Source organism: Rhipicephalus sanguineus, chromosome 1, assembly GCF_013339695.2.
Source record: "Rhipicephalus sanguineus isolate Rsan-2018 chromosome 1, BIME_Rsan_1.4, whole genome shotgun sequence".
In the NCBI taxonomy this organism is placed as follows: domain Eukaryota; kingdom Metazoa; phylum Arthropoda; class Arachnida; order Ixodida; family Ixodidae; genus Rhipicephalus; species Rhipicephalus sanguineus.
This window is the reverse complement of record NC_051176.1, coordinates 220,526,747-220,547,044: the sequence shown is the minus strand read 5'-3', so window position 1 is coordinate 220,547,044 and position 20,298 is coordinate 220,526,747. Positions and strand designations below refer to the sequence as shown.

The window sequence follows — 20,298 nt, the reverse complement described above, 5'->3', positions numbered from 1 at the left end:
TTCGAAATCACAGAAGTTGCACGTAATTAGAGATATTTATCATCGAACTTCAAGGGCGATATCGAAACTGACTGTGCCCGGCGCGCAGGGCACGCGGCCTGTCTGTTGTCAGACTGGAACTACCCATGACAGGGAAGTGATGAAATTTGAATCAAGGCATGCTGAAGCAGAATCTGGTCAGGAAAGTCAGCAGGCATTCTCAAATACACAAGTAGACAGCTTATTGTTTGCATGCATTGTATAGTGCTTTTCTGTTTTTTTCTTAAACTATGAACAGGTGCAAAAAACTATTTCGCCTGTGTGCAAGAAGGAGCGCCACAGTGGCTGCCCTTGAGTCTTATGCTTCCCAAACAAAGAAAAAGTTGATATTGCGGTTTTCCTGTATACGGCTCAAAAGAAACAGATGAGCACCAAACACTACACGCAAAGGTAAGGCGACGCGCTGGTCACAGTGTTAGAATAGTTTAGGTGGAGCGACGGTGCACTGGAATGAGGAGAAATCGGGGACCTCTTTCCCTTTCTTGTCGAAAGGAGATGTGCGCGAGACAGTGGCCGCCTGGCTACACCCAGCGCAAACCTGACGCTTCTAACATTCGGTGTTTAGCGATATCGCAAGGCCCTGTGAGGATTGTGTAGTATTGTAATACCAAACACATAAGTTAAATATAAAAACTTAGTAGTGTTTTATGCATGATGGTTCGGCATGTGGCGTGAAGCTCATAAACACCACCTTTGGCCTCGGCAACACTGTGGCAACTATTCTAACACCGTGACTCTGGCCTAGGCGATCGTACCCGCATTTTGTCTACAAAAGTAAACCTGCAGTTGTGTGACGGGTGTTGAATTCACCCTTCATTTGCCCTCGAAAGATTAATTGATGTATTTGCAGTCAGCATCATATAAAGAGCAGGCATCATGTGTAAGGGGAATTTCACATATCAGATCAAGTGACCCAACAGAATCGTTTACTATAAACTGCTTATTTGCAAATTGCGTAAACATTTGCAAGGAGACGAATGCTTTAATGTAATGGAATAGAACAACTCTATTTAGGTCTTTCGGGGCGTGCACTAGCACGTGACGAGCCGCTCCCACGTCGGAAAATACAGGATTGAAAGAAAATGCAATAAAGTGGGCGACAGCTTGATATAGGCCGCTCTTTGATATATTCAAAATAGACTGCAAGATATATACGTTATGGTGCGCCAAGAATTTTATCACAGCATTGGCACGATCTATGAATTTTAAATATTTTTGCCTGAAGAAGCTGCTCCAGCTCAAGTATTGTATGGTGCGGCTAAATGATACGAAAGAATGTAGAATGGTACTCAAGAGAGTGTGTGGTAGTAAAAAGAGAAAACACTCTATTCATTCAACAGTGCATCATCTGTACCAGCACAACATGCATTGACAGGATAAAAGCCACAAAACACTAGACAAGGTACGAAAGCTTTCGTAGCTTCTGCATCTTGTCTGCTTCAACCTTCCGCAGCTGCTTACAGTATTGCCTCATCCTGACTCCAACATAATAATGAAGCACTTTCAACATATGTAACATCAACCTTGTGCTCATGACAGAGAAATCATAACGTGCAATGTTCTATGACATAGTCTACTGTCATGTCATATGCGTGCTTTTCTCCAACATGTTTGCAAAATATTGCTTCAACTTCCTTGAACATAAACAGGCAAGTGTTTGGGTACACCAGTCCCCCTCGCGTCTTGCAGGCCATTGCGACATTGTTGACAACTGGTGTTCTTCAATATATTCCTGAACAAAAATCCTCCCACATAATAAGTTATACAGTCGGTCACATTATCTGATGAGGATATATCCAAAAATACATTCTCGCACTCAGCTTCTTCTTCCACTAAGCCGTCTAGTTTTAGTTCCTCCGGACACGACTCTATAGGAGCAGATTCCTGAAATGCTGACATTAGGTCAGAGAGGCTTAAAAGGCATATGGCGTGTGGCTCTTCACTAATCTGCACCTGGCAGTTGCCAAATTTTGGCGGCCTCACAAGGCTATATATTGAAAGCATATTATATAACTGCAAAAACGTAGGTAAGCAAGGGTGGTCATTCTGACCATTTGCTTGGCGTATGACGCCAAAGAATTTTTCAAGAACGTCCTAGTTGAATTTAGCTGTGTACTGTGCAATGTCAGTGCATGTTAAAGAACACCAGATGGTCAAAATTTCCAGAGCCCTCCACTACGGCGTCTCTCATAATCATATCGTGGTTTTGGGATGTAAAACACCAGATATTATTATTAACAACCCCGTTCGCCACGGCGGCCTCACCCAATTTGCCCCGGTGGCCTTATTTGTGCACGAGTTAAAATGTTTTTGAAATTCGTGTTCACCTGTAAACTCATTATCGCTGTTCGCAGAAGCTATGTTTCCTATGTGCTTCCATCTGTTGGCTACCGCCACTGGATTTTCTTGATGTTGTTCATTTACTTTCAAATCAGGGTGATATGTGCGGTTACCCTGATAAACGAACGGCCAGCAGTTGAAGAGTTGTCGCAAATACAGTCTTTGTAAACGACGTGGCCCCCGTTGAACCGGCTGACCTGAAGCCTCGATACGCCCAGCGCAGCCTGTCGGAATAAATGCGAAGCGCGTCTCCATGTTCGGTACAGAGGCTGCGCAGCGGAGGCGGAGCGTCGGTACACCTAACCTATTCTAACACCATGGCGCTGGCACAAGTGAGATGACTTGCCGCTTTTCGCGAAAAGACACTGCCGCGATGTGTCTTCATTTTAATTTCGTCACTACCTTGTCTTGGGTAGTTACGGTCTGAGGTAACAGAGTAGTCGTGCTTCGTGTGTGCCAGGCACGATCAGTTTTGATATCGCTCTTAAAATTCGACGATGAATCTCTCAAACTACATGCAAGTTTTGTGATTTCGAAAAAATGAGTATGCCATAAATTATCATGCCCTACAACTTTCTAATATAAACAACTGCCCTCAAGTCAATAATGAAAATGTTAATTAACAAGTTTTTCTTAATTAGTCGCAACAGTGTCATTTCAGCTGTGGCAAAGTATTTCCGCCTCGACCTGGAGTTGATGTGCAAAAACGACAGGAGCCTTACTGTCATAGGATTTTTATAAAAAATCTGTATTGTCTAAAAAAAGCACTCTATGTTGAACTGATCAGATGTAATGTCATGTTTTATTCTGACAGATTCAATTTAATTTTTGTACTGCTTATTATTCACACAACATGTGCTTTTGAACTCAATCAATCAAATATTCCCTCTCATCAATGCGGTGTAAAATTGTTGCTTTAAATCACGCAATGAATTAACTCTTTTACATGTTGCACTTACAATAAAGAAAAAAATGCTGCACAACAAGTTTTGTGAATTTGCACAGCAAGGCGTCTTGTGTACATAAACAGGAAGCAAACCATGAAGCCTGGGTTGTCATAACTCAAAAGAATTCAAAACTAACTGCTCTCATTTAGTAATGAAATCTGTCTCAAATAAAATACAAAAGCAAGAAAAGCGGCACACCATGTGAACAGTAGGTGAATATTGTTGCCCATGGTCATTTAGCCAGTTGTTTTTCGCCGGGTCAGTCACAGCTAAAACGCTGAGCACAGTGAGAAGGTACCACAATTTAAGAGAACTTGACAATGGTTTTATGAAAAATTGAACATACCCTTTTGAACACATAAGGTTTAATAAAGTTTCCTTCTAGCATTTCCACCACTTGGTCATTCTGAAGATTCATGACACTGTTCTTGCTGTACAACCTGTTAACATAAAAACACACAAGACACATCAGTGGCCAACCCTAAGCATTAGGTGCAGATCAAAGGATGGACACCCTGAGGAGCAAACTTATCAAACCCAACGTACTTGGAGAGCAGAGGTCCTGTCCATCTCTTCACGATACTGGATTCATTCAGCGGAAACTGAAAACAATAAACAGTTCATTCGCTCAAATATCTGTTCACACTTCAATTTAAACACAAGATAAAATCAATGAATGCTAAGGTCATTGCACTGAAGAAAGGAAAACTTGACAATAGTGAAAGGCGAGAAACTGCTGGCTTTCTATCTATGGATTATTCTGCTATATATTTTGTGTCCCATCCCATGATAGGTTATGGTGCTGCTGCTTCTAGCTCTCTAGTGAGACAACAACTTAGTATGCAAGATATCAAATTAATGGGCCTATCATCTTGCTGATAAATAATTTTGAAGGACACAATCAGTGCCTCACCCTTTTACGGTCCCAACACTTTTAAAAATCCCTTTTCATGTTCACAACATTTTTCAATTCTACTTAAAAGCAGCAGACAGCAGTATTCAGACATTTTGCTTAGATGCAGAGCCACCTAAAGTCAGTCAATGGTGATTGGTATGGTACTACTGAGGTGAAGGTCACTCATCCCAGCAATGAGCTGTGCTTGCATTGTGTGAACGCATTTTGTGGACACATGAGTGTAGACAAGTTTGCAAGTGAAACGAGCAGCCAGAGCACGAACTTCCACAGGATGTCATTTAAAAAAAAATGAGTAGGCTTGATTCAAGCTTTCAAATCAAAACAATTTGTAAATTCAGCGTTTTTCATAGCTCCTGTGACCTGCTGCAACTTTACACATACAACCTGATCCACACAGCACTGCAGCAACCTACATGTCAGGCCCTATGAAGGTTGCAGCTCCTATACACGCACATGATTTATAAACCAGTTCACGAAGTAAAATTAAGAATCTGTTCATGGCTTTTTGGGGTGCTTTAACAGTGCTATTTTCAATAAAAAAGGAAACATACCTTAAGTATTGGATGGTTTATCTCTTCAGGTACGAAAAGAATGGACTTTGAACACACCTTGAGCCGTCCCTTTTGCTTCCTGCAATCAAGGTTTCGTGCAAGGCCATAATACAGATAAGCAGACAAAAACAATCATGTAGGTATAATCCTCACCTTCTTTGTGCTTCTGCCTCTTTCACATTATCAGGATAAAGGTACACGCTGTAATCCTTGAAGTAAATTTCCCCAGGCTCCAAGAGTAAGAGAGAAAATCTGCCATAAGATAGGCAAGGTTACAGTCAGTACACCTGTGAGCGCCATTAACAAGTGTGTGCAATGACATAGCTTTTAGTTGCGTGCCTTTACACTACATGATGTTTCCAGCTAGGGGAAAAAAAGCACTGGAGAACAGACTGGAAAAAGGGGTAGTGGTAGACAAGAGAATAGTTCACTGCAGCAGAACAATAATTACACATAAAAAAAAACTGCAATGTGAAAAATGCACAGCCTAAGGTGAGTACCATTGTTGTAGGTTTGCAAACCAGTGCGTGTGTAAGGGGCATTGTGTGCATTTTTTTGGACAGGGAATGCGCGCCTGGCCCCCCGCATCTGGCGCCTACGCACATAGTAATAATTAATGAGGTGAAAAACTCAATATGGTAAAAGAGTTTTGTTGTAATGCGCACAATTTTTAAGAATTGCTCGCAGCACACAGCACAACTTAAGCTGAATCACCTGAAGACGTGGCCATTACATTCACAACAAACATAACTTACATTTAGTTAGTTTTAAACCGCTTGCATTCGGGACATTTGCAAGTAGTAATTACAGTCGGATACAACTTAAGAAGGCAGGAGAGGCCCCACCCAGACGACCGAAGTGTGGCAGCCGATCGCCTCCGCGACTAAAGAAATAGTCCCGCTCATGCATGCGCCGATGTTCTCCGAAGTCGGAGCCCCCGTCCGTCCCGCTCATGACGTCAGTCCTGAGTGCGCGCCCATTGGTGCAGGCTTGTGTTCATCCGCCTTTGAGGAGGAAATGCCGCTGCCTTCTAAAGTTGTATCCGACTATATGTATGTTCATTCAGTAAATATCATGAAATTAGCACAGGGTTCACAGTAACCGTGCCCAATTTGTGTAACAGAATACAGTGGCCCTGTGTATAATTCTATTTTGCATGTTTAAGAAAGGCTTTATTTTTTGTAAAATAATGCAGAATGTCTGTGCATTTCAGCACATCTTTCATAAATCTGAAGTCTTGGGGTTCCAAGAGAACGCTTTGTGAACTGGCTAGTTTCAATTTTACACTTCCAGCATGCACTTAAATAATTATAGAGCTGAATAATGCACCGATATTGCAAGTAATCCAACTGAAAATACATAAGTATGCTACCACCACAAATTATTTTTTAAACATCTACACCGTAATTACATATATGCATATACATGGCCAGTTAACTCAGCCTGTTACTCAGTTCTGAAGGGTGAAGTACCATGACAGTTCAAGAACATAACCTCCTTGACATCAAGTACCAGAAAATCTAGAATCACAGACCCACACCCCACCACCCAAAAAGGTCACACTTCATTCAAGAAAGTGGCAAATATATCCATGCTTAAAAGCAAAGTGTGTGTGACTACCAACAAAATTCCAATAAATGATGTGCTTTGTAAAGGTTTACCAGCAGCATAGCTAAAGATTTTGTGGATACTAAAAATTACGGCTATAAAAAAACCTGCAAAACTGCTGACAGTCATGACAATAGCTACCAAAAGTGACCTTCAGAGTATCAGCATCTCAGTTCATCACAGATCATCACACAAGTGAAGATGCAAATATAATTGAGTCTACAAAGGAGTGGTATTTGGCGTTCTTTCAGTAGTCACTGAAAGAACGCCAAATACCACTCCTTTGTAGAGTTCGAGGGAAAATCTTGTGTCAGACGCAATCTATGTAAGCCTTTAAGATTTCAAGAAGTTTACTTTTGTTGGGATATGAATGAAGCGGTTATCACAATGTACCCCATTCTTGTCTGCCTGGCTACAACCAAGAGGCAGAATGTTGCCCACGTGACCAAGGTTCCAATAGCCTGTATCGCAGCGCTAAACATTATAGAGATAGGTCTGTGATACATAAAAGAAGATGACATATATAAATTTACATACTGAACAATGAGAGTCAGTTTAGGTCAAAATTAACATACTAAGGTAAAAACCAAACAGAATATCCCTGTTAGAGTAGTACACAGGTCTCCTTCTGCATCCAATCAACAATTTGAACATATAGTTTGCATACTTTTAAATAAATACATTGCAGTGAAAGACATTAACGCAGACACTACAATCAAAGGTAAAAGAGGCATATTTTGGGCATCTTTCAGCCACAAAACAATAATTGTCATTTCTCCTGCTTGCGTTTTCATTCTTGAAAACTGCACTTGCTACTTTCCTATCAAGAGTGCTATGTCACGTTGATAGCCACACGTTGTTCGTGTCCGGAAAGGACTGGGCACGCGGCAATAACGCAAGAGAAGCACGTGAGATGATTATTGTTGTGCAGCAAAAAAGATGTCCCAAGTAGGCCTTCTTTGTCTTGTAGTGTACAAATGTAAATTCACGTTACGAGTACCTCTCCTGTCAAATGTTCCAATGGCTATATGAACTGCATTGATGTAAAAACACCTGTTACAAATCATAGTAACGCTAGCATTTATCATGTTTTGTCAAACTCTGTTTAGCAGTAATGAATGTGATGTTGATTGGTCTTCCGCTTACAAACTGGATTCTCCAAACAGGAGTTATGAGTTGCCATTGAAGCCTATTTCTTGAGCAGCTGTGTGAACAACTACAGTTACTGGTACTGGGAGCTATGACAACTATGAGCAACATGCTCACTATTAAGCTGAATAAAAAATTAGAGGACATTTATGCTTTGCATATAAAAGTAGAATGTGATAGCATTTTGGGCCCTATTCTCATCACCTCCTCATTTGCTTGCTATGCTTTGCTTCTTGGTGGACACCTTAGAGGGACACTAAAGAGGAAAACGTCTTTTCTCGTATTAGTAAACTACTCTTTCAAGATAACAAAAACACTGCGCTTGCTGCGAGAAGACGCTTAGTAAGCGAGAAATCTTGCACAAAGAAAATGTGGGTGGCGACGCCACCTTGAAGTTTGTGCACCATTCGCCATGACGTCGTATTTTGACGGCGCCTACTATGGCCTACGTAGTTCCTAAACGGTAAAAATGAAGTGCACTGTCCTCTGAAGGGGCCATAGAGTTAAAATACCAAGTCTGAGGAAATTTTGTTGAGCCAATGCCGCCAAAATACGATAAATACACTTTGAAATTTGTGACGTCATGCGCAGAGATTTTGGCGCGAAATTTAAAAATGAAACTTTAAACTTCATTTTCCCCTTTATTAATACACCTATGATGGTGAAATTAACGACATTATAGTTCTCAAAGTACAATTAATCAATCTAAACCAATTCATCGTTTCTCTATAGTGTCCCTTTAACCATGCCACGAGGAAAGGAACGCCTGTGTGCATGACATTTGCCGTTGTAAACGCTCCTAGGGTGCTTACTGCAAGCATGGTTGCGAAGTACCTACTACGCCATAATTCACCCTTCCCCCTCCCCTTAGTGTAGGGTAGCAAACCGGATGCTACAATTCTGGTTGACCTCCCTGCCTTTCATTTTATTATCTATCTCTCCCTTCGTAAAAGTAGTGAAGCACCCACTACACTTCTGTAAGGCAATATGTGCACCTACATTGCTGCACACTTTGTTGATGCTGTGGCTGATGATGATGATGATGAATTATTGCTGAGCCTTTTGTAATGGTGGGCAGCTTTAAACCACTCACTCGTTATGCAATTCACATGGTGCAATGTCTGGTGCAATTCTACGCTTCTGCCACGCAATATTACGTCTGCTACCATGACCCCTTGCCTGACATGACGTCTTTTATGATATGACACCTTTTTTTTGACACCTACAAGCTGATTTTTATTCCTTGCATCAGGAATTTTCGCTCACAGACAACGCTGCCGACCCTGACACCACATTTTCTTCGACACAGGCTTTTTAACATTATCGCTTTAAAAGAAATATAACATGCATAAAAAAGATAAACAGCAATTTTTCAATTGTTTATTGCAAATGAAGCACTCCCGGCATTCTTTTATTTTTTACAATGTTGCGTTCTTGGCAAACAAAACTTACAATTACAGAGCACTGAGCATTCACGTTAATGAACACCTACCAACTAGTGAATGTGTCCGCATTTGCATGCCCAGACTTCTTGAGATAAATTAAGCTTACTTTGACAATTGTATTCCTTGCACCGGGAACAGCTGTGTTAGGATCTAGGATATTTTACAGAAGTACCTAGGAACACGAATAAGATATCTGCCATATACTATACTGTACATACCTACAATACCTCATGTCAAGATAAAACCAATGCGTTTAGCAATTACTAATTCCCTTGAAATACGTTCAATGATTGTGATGCAACTCACACGCCTCATTTACAATATATTTCTTCTAGCTCTACAAAAGTAGAAAAGTATGCAATATCTGCACTATGTAAGGACACTATCTCTGCATATATATGTATTTAAAATCAGTTAAGGATAAAAGTTCACTCGTTCTTGCTAATCCTGCTAATACAATTTTTGTGACAGCTATATTACAGCTCAAATAAAAAAAAAACCACTGTGGTAGCTTAGCACGTAAGGTTTTGCACTGCTGAGCTCAAGGATAAGGGTTCAATTCCCAGCCACGGTGGCTCTATTTCGATGGAGGCAAGATGCAAGAACACCCACGTACTTATATTTAGGTGCACATTAAAAAAATACCGGGTGGTAAAAATTAATCCATAGTGCCCCACTACAGGGTGTCTCATAATATCGTGGTTTCAGCATAAAACAAAAAATTATCAGATATTAAATTGCAAAAGTATTACCAATGCATAAATCCAAGAATAAAGAAGAAGTATAAAACTGCTGACAAATTTCGATACTCCTTGTCCTTAGTAAAGTTGTTCAAAGGTTGCCAGTTCTTTGGTTTAGCCCATTTTCAGAAAAAAGTGCGACATTCTTTCACCTTAGCAATTTGTTTAGGAAAGAATTTTCAGCTATTGTTGCAATATAATTTTTGTGGCTTCTACACAAAAACGGCACATAAACCTGGAGAATAACAAACTCAAAGACACTAGGGACCACACATCGTGAAATGGAAAAAAAAATGTTAGGCGTGACCATAAGAGATAGGAAGACAGTGGAGTGGATCACAAAACAAATGGGTAGCCGATATCCTAGTAGATATTAAAAGGGAAAAATGGGATAGGGCAGGCTACATTTGAGAAGGACAGACAAGAGACGGTCAGTTAGAACATCAGAATGGATATCAGGAGATGGGAAGCGTGGACGGGGACGGCCAAGGGTTAGGTGGAATGGCCAAATTAAGAAATTTGGAGGCATAAAATGGAATCAGCTCGCGCAGGACAGGGTGGGCTGGAGACCACTAAGAGAGGCCTTCATCCTGCGGTAGACATAATACAGGCTGATTAAAAAATTTATGCTGGATTATTGGTAGCAGGAATTTTCACAGACATTGCAAAAGCAAGTGGCTCATTACATCATGATATACCTATATAATAATAATAATATCTGGGGTTTAACGTCCCAAAACCACAATATGATTATGAGAGACGCCGTAGTGGAGGGCTCTGGAAATTTTGACCACCTGGGGTTCTTTCACGTGCACCTAAATCTAAGTACACGAGCCTCAAACATTTTTGCCTCCATCGAAAATGCAGCTGCCGCGGCCGTCATGATATACCTAAAGCTAAATTATCGTTATTGTATAAATGAAACACCGCTTGCACTTTTTCAGTTATATAAAAGACTGCCAAAAAATCTGTGTTGTTGAAGGTCTGATTATAGAACTATTAATCTGGGTAATCTTTATGAGAAAGTTCAATTACTGGACCTATTTTTTCTTTAATACATTTTAATGACCTGCCCTCACAGTTATATCAAGCTAGACCTGCACTTCATGCCGATGACACTATTTACTCATTACAAGCAAAGAGAAAAAAAAAGCTCGTCACAAAAGTTAACCGAGAATTAAGAGATTCTGCATCACTGGTGTAAAGCAAATACTATACTCATGAACAACTTTTCATGGCAGTGAAGGGAAAGCTGAGAGGGTTGGTGCTTCTGCACATGTACTCCTGCACAATGTGTTTGGGATGGGTTTCTTACCGCTGTGAAAAGTGATGGCTACGTGGCATTAAGCGTTGAATACCATTTGCGTTGTCTGCTTAGACAGCCATTTGTGAATGAACTTTGTTGCAAGTTTTTGAGGTGAGAAGACAGACGAGCCAGAAGGAGACTGACACTCATGAGAAGATGCAGACACAGGTATTGGGGTGATAAAAATAAGTGCGAACAGTGCGGCAAATTAGTGCTCCGCTGTTCACACTTGCTTTTATTGCACTTTTGCCATGGTGGTAATAAAATACGCTAGAGTCACCCTTGATTGTACCGTGAATGACTGATGTCATTATTACTAGCTAAGTTACAAGCGCTCAGAAAGAAGTGTGAACAGCCAAGTGCACAAGTGCCGCAATGTTCACATTATTTTCCATCAGAATAGTACATGTAAAAGGTACAACATTCGCACATGTGCAAAAAGGCGAAACGACGTTATGTAAAGTTAAATAAATATTAATGTATCCCTGGTGTGTGCTGCGTCCTCTTTCAAATAGCTTCCTAATGAAAATGAAGTAATGTTTTCTTTTATTACTCACACAGAAAACATGGACACAGTTGTGGGACAACATTGATTATCAGTAGTGGTTGCACAATTGCGCTCTGTAGCCTTTGCTTCATTGCCAAGAAAAGTTGTTTTTACGCTAAATAAAACATTACACAGGACTCCACTTAGAAGCTAAGAGAATCATAGATTTACCTGTTGTACAATATCTGCCCTATCAACTTTACTGACCCGATAAGTTCTTGGAGTACACTTATTAACTCTCATTTAAAATTCACATCACATATGTTCAAACATTCACAAGACTTCGTGTGGTATACATGGTCTTCTACAATAACATTTATTTACCAAAGACATTCTAGTTAGCCTCTATTACGCTTTCATTAATTCCCACCTCAACTAGATCAGTCTGGAGCTTTAACACACCTGCTACCCATTTTTGACTTATAGAACATCCTATAACAACACATTTCTCACCCATTACAAACTCAAGATACTTGTTTAAAGCTTCTCTATCCTAAATGACTATGACCTGATCATGTATAACATTGATGTTCGAACTTACAAGAAAGTTCAATTAACTGGAGTTACTTTACATCAGTCTACATTAAATAATGCACATGCTAGGCACTATTTCCTATTACCAAAAGTATGCACTAATTGGAGTCAATTTACGTCTGAATATTTAGGGGCCTTGAGTTGGAATAACCTGAATTCTACTATTATGTGCCTTCATTTCACCTACTTGTTTCAAAAAATCCTGAAGGATACTCTCATTAACTCTATAGTGTAATAAAATGTGTTTTGTGACTGCTGTTAATGATGCTCAAATTTTTTGTATGCTTTTTCAGCAATTTTGATTTGGGACTCTAAACAATACTGTTGGGCCCTGGAAGGTGTTCACATCAATGCATTGATCAAACAAGTGGTTTTTGTAAAGAACACAGACAAATGAGCAATAAAATGCCATCTATAACCTCTTTAAGCTTCTCTTAATGCTCTTGGGTAAGCTATGATGCGGCACTGCCTAAAGGGGTTTTCGTAAGAGTCAATAATGGTGGAGACTGAGAAATTGGCATTTTGCAGGGAATCAGTGGTGAACAATGTCTTATATATGTGAGAAATAGTGCAGCAAAGCCCAATTTCGAACCTTGGGTGAAGGAAGATCAACAGTTTTCACATATGTGCTAGATTTTTCAAAGAGACTATCTGACACTACTTGCAAATTGCAACTGCGACTGTTGCAGTTGAACATTTCAGCGGCACTTTCCACCTACAAAAAAAGACCGAATAAAAAGCAAGACAGCTAACATCCCTCTTATGTGTGGTGCCGCCCATAACATCATGGAAACGAGAAATAAAAGGGCCATTGTTCATGCCACATTGTTTGTGCATAAGCCATAAAATTTGTGTGGAAGCAAAACAATGACTTAGACACAGTATTATGTAAAAGCTGCCTACACAATAGTCTGCGTTTTTCATTGTTTTTTTTTTTGTGTCGCTGCACTGCCAAATGTAAAATATAAACAAGTGAATAACTAAATAAATAGAAATACACACTAAAATTTATATGTTAAAAATTATGGAAGCATCCTTTACACACACATGCGGCACGCAAGGATAATTAATGCAAGAGGAGATTTTACTGTCTCCTGAAGTAGCAGTCACTTCTGACTAGCATTCATTTCATCGAAGTTATTCTCTAGCGTATTTCCTAGTATCTGCATTTCACCAAAGCAAGATATGTGTGTGTTGTGCCATACGAAAGCAGAGCTGTCCACTTTTCGGTGTGTCCGCGTTTTATTGTCAGGGTTTTCTTTTCATTTCTCTTTTCAATAACGAATGAAATATTGTCCTGTTCGATTCGAAGTGGCATGTCGAACGTAACATTTAAGGGCTTTGATAGACTAGTTTAGCAAATAATCTAGACCATTTTGGATAGCAGTACTTCATAAATTTCCACACGCAACGCTCTTTGGAAAATCTGCCGCAGCATGTTATTGCAATAAAGTGCGCACTCGACTGGCCATTCGAACGTTGTAAGGAAGTTTCAATGGCGCTATTCGCAAGGAACGTGCACGTCAGGTTAAAATGTATTTCAGCATCTTAGACGAGCAATAAAACTAAAAAACGAAACAAACAAGTTTCGCTAGGTTTCGCAACCTTCGGTAATAGCAGCGTTATCTTATTGTCAGCAGCGTCTAGTGCCACGCCTATGCATTTTAAAACACCATTAACGCCTATCCTTGCACAGTTAAAATATAAACAGGGAAATTCTAAAGCCAAATTTATCTCAAAAAGAGTGGGAAACTAATGACACATGACAAGAAGCTCGAAAATCGCCGTTGATTGACCCTTAAAAATAGAGGGACGGACTATACCCTAACATAAACTCGCAGACCAGCTTTCCTGCGAGTTTGCAAGTAGTCAGAGTGAATAGAGTTTACTTTAAGCAAGCAGCAGAGTATACTACAAACAAAACACCTACCTCTCCGAGTTGGGAGGTTCGATGAAAGCCATTACAACGAACTACAATCGCTGTCAGGCTTGTTGCATACCACATGTATTTTCATATGACATCATACGCCAACTCAGCAACCACACGAGACACAGAACTTCGAAAATCCCATAGCAATACATGAACGCCAAGCAGTGCTGCTGCCTTACTCGAAACTCTCGCCCTGTTGCATACACCGGCCACACCGGCTTTCACCGCCTGATACCTCAACCCCGAAACTGCGGCTAGATCCGCATTTCATCTACAAAAAGTAGTGCGACTCGAACCAGTGATGGTGGGCTATGTTAATCGTCAGTCTTAATCTGATAATGCAAAATTCTCACAAATTAGTAGCGACAAAACAAGCAAGTTTCAATTGTGCACGAGCGTGAAATTCTCATTCGTGGTAGGTGGCTTCCGCGGGCGCGCCACTATTTGAATTCAGTTCGTGCATTTTAGACGTTATTAAAGGAGTACTGACACGATTTTGAAGTGCAGCAAAACGGACGTTTTTGTTTTCCTTGGCATGTAGTGTTAACGCTCTCCCCACACCGCATCCGGGAAACACGTATAAATATTTAAGCTTGATTTTAAAGTTTTCATCTCCCAGCATCTGCAAGGCAGCTTCACCGCATGGAGAGCCCTATGACGTTTCAAGTCGGCTCACTTGGTTTGCGAAATCTGGGTTCTGCATGCAGCCTAAATCACAGAAATTGCTGTCAGAGGCACTGGACGACAGTTCACTCATCATGAACCACGTTCGACTGACAGCAAAGGACAGCAGGTGCATATTTCGTGGGTTGCAGTCTGCCCGTGACGTCACGGGCAGACTTGACACGTCACTATGAAGCCGCCCTCTCGAAACCGAAACCGAAACTGCTGGTTGAAAGAAGCGGTATTAAAAATATATGCAATGCATCCTCAGGCACCACGACACTCTTTTTAGGGTTCTCGACACCCGTGCTTTCATTTAGAGCAACAACCCGAAAATTTTTAAAATTCATGTCAGTACTCCTTTAAACTGCGCGAAAAGACGAGGAAACGAGTAAGGAACATACAGAACACCACGAGCACAGACTTGGACTTCAATATCTTGGCTATCCTCGGTGATACGAATCTCGTGGGGTTAGCAAAAATATTCGTATCATGCCTATCATCCGAAATTCATATCACCAGAAAACATGGAAAATTAGTATGCAACATAAGAAAGTCGGCATACGTTTTGATTTAGTCAGGGGCGTAGACAGAATTTTTTTTCGGGGGCGGGGGGGGTTCAACCATACTTTATGCACGCTTTATGTATGTTCGTGCGTGCGTTTGTATGTGTGCGTGTATATTTACGCAAGCAAAACTGAAAAATTTCGGGGGGGGGGGTTTGAACCCCCCCCCCCCCCTTGGCTACGCCCCTGGATTTAGTGTTTCTCAGGGCCCCAGCGACGTCATGAACAGCTCTGAATGATTGCCAGTAAAGTTTTTAGACGTCAACGATCATACTTGTACTCGTAAATACACGGTGCATGCGCGCGCGTGTAATTAGTGGGCCAGGTGCGTTGTGCCCCGTGACCGCTAGTAGCCCCTTCCTAATCTTACTACGCTTTTTCTGCGTGCCACCAGAGTACTGCGGCGAAAGTGACTTAAGAAGTGCTTTGCACACGATAGACAAGAGGCTAAACTCCTTCGCCAAGACCGCCCGCTTCGTCTCTTCGGATCTTCGTCCACCTTCATGGGGCTTCATGACGGACCCAGCCCAAGTTTCACTCTTGTTTCATAGAACGTCTGATTGCGGGGACATGGCTTGCATCGACATGGCAGGCACGCGTTAACAGAGTACAAAGACGCTGCTGCCTCGAGCACGGGAGCGCGGATCAACGCGTCGGAAAAAAAAAAGCGCGAGGTCAGCGTCATTTGTAATTAAACGCGAAGGCGCCTAAAGGCCTCCAAGATTCGCGCGCACTGTCTCGGAGGCAGCCATAGAGTTTCTTACAATAATACCTAGAGGGGAATTTGGCGCTAGTGTCCGAAGCCTAGTGGCGCTAGGCTTCGGATTTGCTTCGGATGGATTAGGTTCTTGAGATTCGCAACGCTTGTTTGGCGAGTGTAAAACAAAGGGATATGAAGTTAATTCCAATTAAAACTTGCTTCATTCTTTTCTATGTAAAACTTATTGCAAAAAGTTTGCGTGACCGTGAGATGGAACTGAAACCTGGACAAATTTAACCACCAGGGTATGCATTGCTCTGCAATTGTGTTCCAGATTTGGCATCACTAAATAATGAATTATTTTTGTACAACACTTGAAAAGAAACACGCTTGTTTTTCCCTCGAAAGTACGCATTATCTATTTATGGAAATAACAGTACTGTATTGAGTGAGAAACACTTAACGTATCGTCTGCTGCGATGCCAGGTGCGTCTGTTCAAATATGGTCTGCCTCCAACGCATCTCTCGTTTTGTTGTGAAGTCGAGTCAGAGGAACGCGACGGTGCGTCTACTTAGCTTCGCCGTCGTTTTGCAGCTGATTTGAACGAGTTTTGGTAAGACGCGCTTATCAAACAAACGTGTACTCGATGCAGTTTGCTGCACTGACATGGGACGCTACATCTGTGCGCAGCGGTGAGTGCACGACGCTTTGCTAAAACTGTCAAATACAACCTGTAAAGCTGCAGCGTCGCAGCAAACCAAGAGATCTAGCGGTCTTCAGCCTCTTTGAACAACAAAGGCGCTGCTTGAATGCTTTGAAACGCACCCCACTACCCAAGCCTCGCAAAGAACGAAACTGAAACTGTAGAAAAAGATCCGTAGACAGTTCGCTAGCTGACGCTATCCAATCCGAAGCCTGTACTTCCCATCATTCCCATGGTGGTTGAACGATCGCAGCGCTAGTTTCCTCTCTAGGGTATTGTATGAAACTCTATGGAGGCAGCCAAGGGCGTCCGCAGAAAATTTTCCAGGGGGTGCATCCATGGGGGGGAGGGGGGGGGGTCACTACCGTGACTTAATTGACCGGCAAGGTTAGTCAATAATGTGTAATAACGTGCAAAGTTAGCTGGCAATCTTGAAGGCCGTTTCACACGGATATGCGGACCTTTTGTGTGCTAACGAACATGTGCAGCTTATTGCTACTGCATAGAAAGATATCCGAAATTCCAGGGGGGGGGGGGGCAGCCGCCCCCCCTTGCAATCCCCTCCGGACGCCCATGGAGGCAGCGACGCACCGTTGGTCGCGCAGCGCGCATGCCCGCGCCCGCGCGTGACTGCCGCGTCTTCCGCGATAGAACCTGTTCGTAACTGTGCGCTAGCATACGTTTTCGTATCAAACGTCGCGGGGGCAAATCGGTTCGCGACAACCGTACTCCAATACAATTATGCAGGCTAATGAGCCTTGGCCGGGACCACAGAAAAATTCGTATCACCCCGAAATTCGTACGAGCCGTGATCGTATCACCGAGGTTTTACTGTAGTGCTTGCACTTGCGGAGGGACAATCCTGAGCTTCAGGCAATAATGCAAAACACGGGTCTGGCAGACGGACACACACAGCGATCAAGTTCACGCAGGATATAACTGCCTCTCGCTTTGGTTGTGCACATATTACCTGAAGCTCAGGATTGTCCCTCCGCAAGTGCAAGCACTATTTGGTCATCTGGTTCCATCCTGGGGTCACGTCCGAAGAATAGCCAAGATATTGAAGTCCGAGTCTGCAACGCTCGTGGTGTTCTGTATGTTTTTTACTCGATTCCTCGTCTTTTCGCGCAGTTTAATAGCGTCTAAAAGCTATGAAACAACTAGCCCGCCAGAACGTCTTACTGAAGTTCGTCTTGCTGATGCATTGTGGTTCGCCCCACTCGAGCTGTTACTAGCATATTCACTTGATTGTTGAATGCCCAAACGTTATGAAAACCTTTATGCGTTACAAGTTGTTCTTGAGTGAAGTACAGCGAGTTAAAATTTAAAAAGTCATTGAAAGATAACCACTGCGCTATTGCACTAGTCCATCGCACTAGTCACTCGTAATAACTCCGCCTTCGGAAACTTGGAAAAAAAAAATGGCCGCCATCCCGCCCTGCGAACTTGAATGTCCAGCGAAGCTGTATCAAACACGACACATGCTGATGGGGGGGGGGGGGGGTATGTTTTATTATTACTTTAGAGTAATGGTAGTGATAATCGCTTTGTGGTCGCTGTGGTAGACCGTGATTGGTTCCGCGACTATCTTCAGCAAGACAAATTTGTTCCTTTCCTACAGCATTGCATTCACGCTGTTCCTCTAGTGTAATTTCCGTGGTCTACCCATGGCAGCCTTAGAATGAACTTAAATGAGTTGTCAGACGGGTCTCTGTTTTATATACAGGGTGTTTCAAGAAATGTGTCCAACCTTCTCAAAAAAAACAGGAAAATGCGATATTTGATTGCTGTTTTCAGAATTGGTTTTTCTGTAGTGGCAGAAATTTTAAGATGGTTAAAGAAATTATTTGGGACTGTAATCAAAAAAGTTTAATTAATTAACTTTTTAATTAGCGGTGTTAGGTGGTTGTGTTAAATGGGAGAATTGAAGTTCTTGATGCCAGAAATCCAACCCAACTTTGAAATTTCGAAAAAGTGGCATCTAGTAATAATTACGAAGTAATGAAATTCAACCAAATTCAATGGCGAAACCTAAACAGAAACATGGAAGAACGCAACTGCCATATTCTTCTCAGACGTCCAAAATGAGTGAATGACTTTTTTTGTAGCGCTAGGCATCTTAAGATGGTCAGGGACATCACTTGAGACAATAATTAATAAACTCCAATTAATTACCTTTTTAATTAGCGGAGTTAGGTGACTGTGTCAAATTGGGGAATTAAAGTTCTTCGTGCCAGAAACCCATCCCAACATTGAGATTTCGAAAAAGCGGCCTCTAGTAATAATTACGGAATAATGAAATTCAACCGAATTCGATGGCTTTCGCTGTTGAAAGCCGTTGCATTTCGTTGAATTTCATTACGCCACAACAATTACTAGAGGACGCTTTTTCGAAATCTCAAAGCTCGGATGGGTTCCTCGCGTGAAGAACTTCGATTCCCCCATTTGACACAATCACTTAACTCCACTAATTAAAAAGTTAATTAATGTAACTTTCTTAATTACTGTCTTAAATGATGTCCTTAACTACCTTGAGATTCCTGCCGCTACAGAAAAGGTAATTCTGAAAGCCCCGATCAAATATCGCATTTTCCTGATTTTTTGAGAAGGTTGGACACATTTCTTGAAACACGTATGAAATCGGAAAACACACGAGGAGATAAGGAAGGGCCGTGTCATTCGAAGCCCTAGTGGGACGTGCAAAGCAGCTGCAACCTAATCTTTTCCGGGAACGCGTGGAAGGGTGTTTCATTGTTCACAGGCGCCTTATCATCCAGCATGCGGTTTTGATGCTTGTTTTGTGGTTAAACGAATGCTGAGCTGTATGCTGTATGCCTGATTGCAAAGAAACATATGCTGTTTGCCTGCAATTGTTAAAGGGCCCCTAAACCACCCAGAGGTCGAAATTTAGTTGTGACGTTTCAGTTGAGCACGAGTCTACAGCGAACGCGCTCGTCGGCTCGTCTGTCCACCTATCCGAATGCCCTTCCTCAGCGTCCGAGGTTAAAACGCAAGGAACGCGAGCATTTGCTAGCAGAGGAGCACGCGAACGCGAGCGTTTGTTGGTGGTTTAGGGGCCTGGCGTTTCGTTTTTAGTTCACGGAGACGAAACCGTTCCGGGGTAGAGTTACAAAGCTTGGCTGTAATGGGCGAGTCGGTCGAGCGGCGATTAGCATTCTCCTTGGTGCACCAGATCCCAACGACACACTTGACACACGAAGCCCTGTCATCTGGCACAGGATAATATGGACGCCGGGTCACGTGGGGCTGGAAGAGTACCAGGAGGCAGAAAGGATGACTCGAGGGTTCAGAACAGACCGAGCACCCCATGACTCTGCCTAGGAGCCTATCCCGGTCCCGTGTGAGCATGCGGCCATCCTAAATTACCACAAGGGACTCAGACGTATCTACTCCCTCCCCCACAAGAAGCTCACGAAGGAGGAAGCTGCCAGCTGGCGCTTAATCCAGACTGGAACCTACATAAACTTACATTTTCTCAATAATATACACCCAACAGAATACTCTCCGCGCTGCCCATGGTGCTCTGAGAAAGCAACACTAATGCACACTACGCGCTGTGCCCCGTCATTACCTGTCGCCGTCCGTAGGATTC

The 20,298-nt window shown here is 42.2% G+C and overlaps 1 protein-coding gene across 2 annotated transcripts in view; it reads right to left on the bottom strand.

Moving 5' to 3' along the window:
* LOC119372590 (protein FAN) overlaps nt 1-14,281 on the bottom strand; it is a 91,628-nt gene extending 77,347 nt beyond the window's left edge. For both annotated transcript variants that reach the window (XM_037643070.2, XM_037643077.2), the window contains exons 1-5: nt 14,053-14,281; nt 4,947-5,045; nt 4,794-4,872; nt 3,873-3,928; nt 3,673-3,766 (exon numbers count right to left, since the gene is read on the bottom strand). In XM_037643070.2, the coding sequence (XP_037498998.1) occupies nt 3,673-3,766; nt 3,873-3,928; nt 4,794-4,872; nt 4,947-5,045; nt 14,053-14,084 (360 nt within the window). In that variant the 5' untranslated portion in view covers nt 14,085-14,281. The remainder of the gene's footprint in view (nt 1-3,672; nt 3,767-3,872; nt 3,929-4,793; nt 4,873-4,946; nt 5,046-14,052) is intronic.
* Between the last annotated feature and the right edge of the window lie 6,017 nt (nt 14,282-20,298).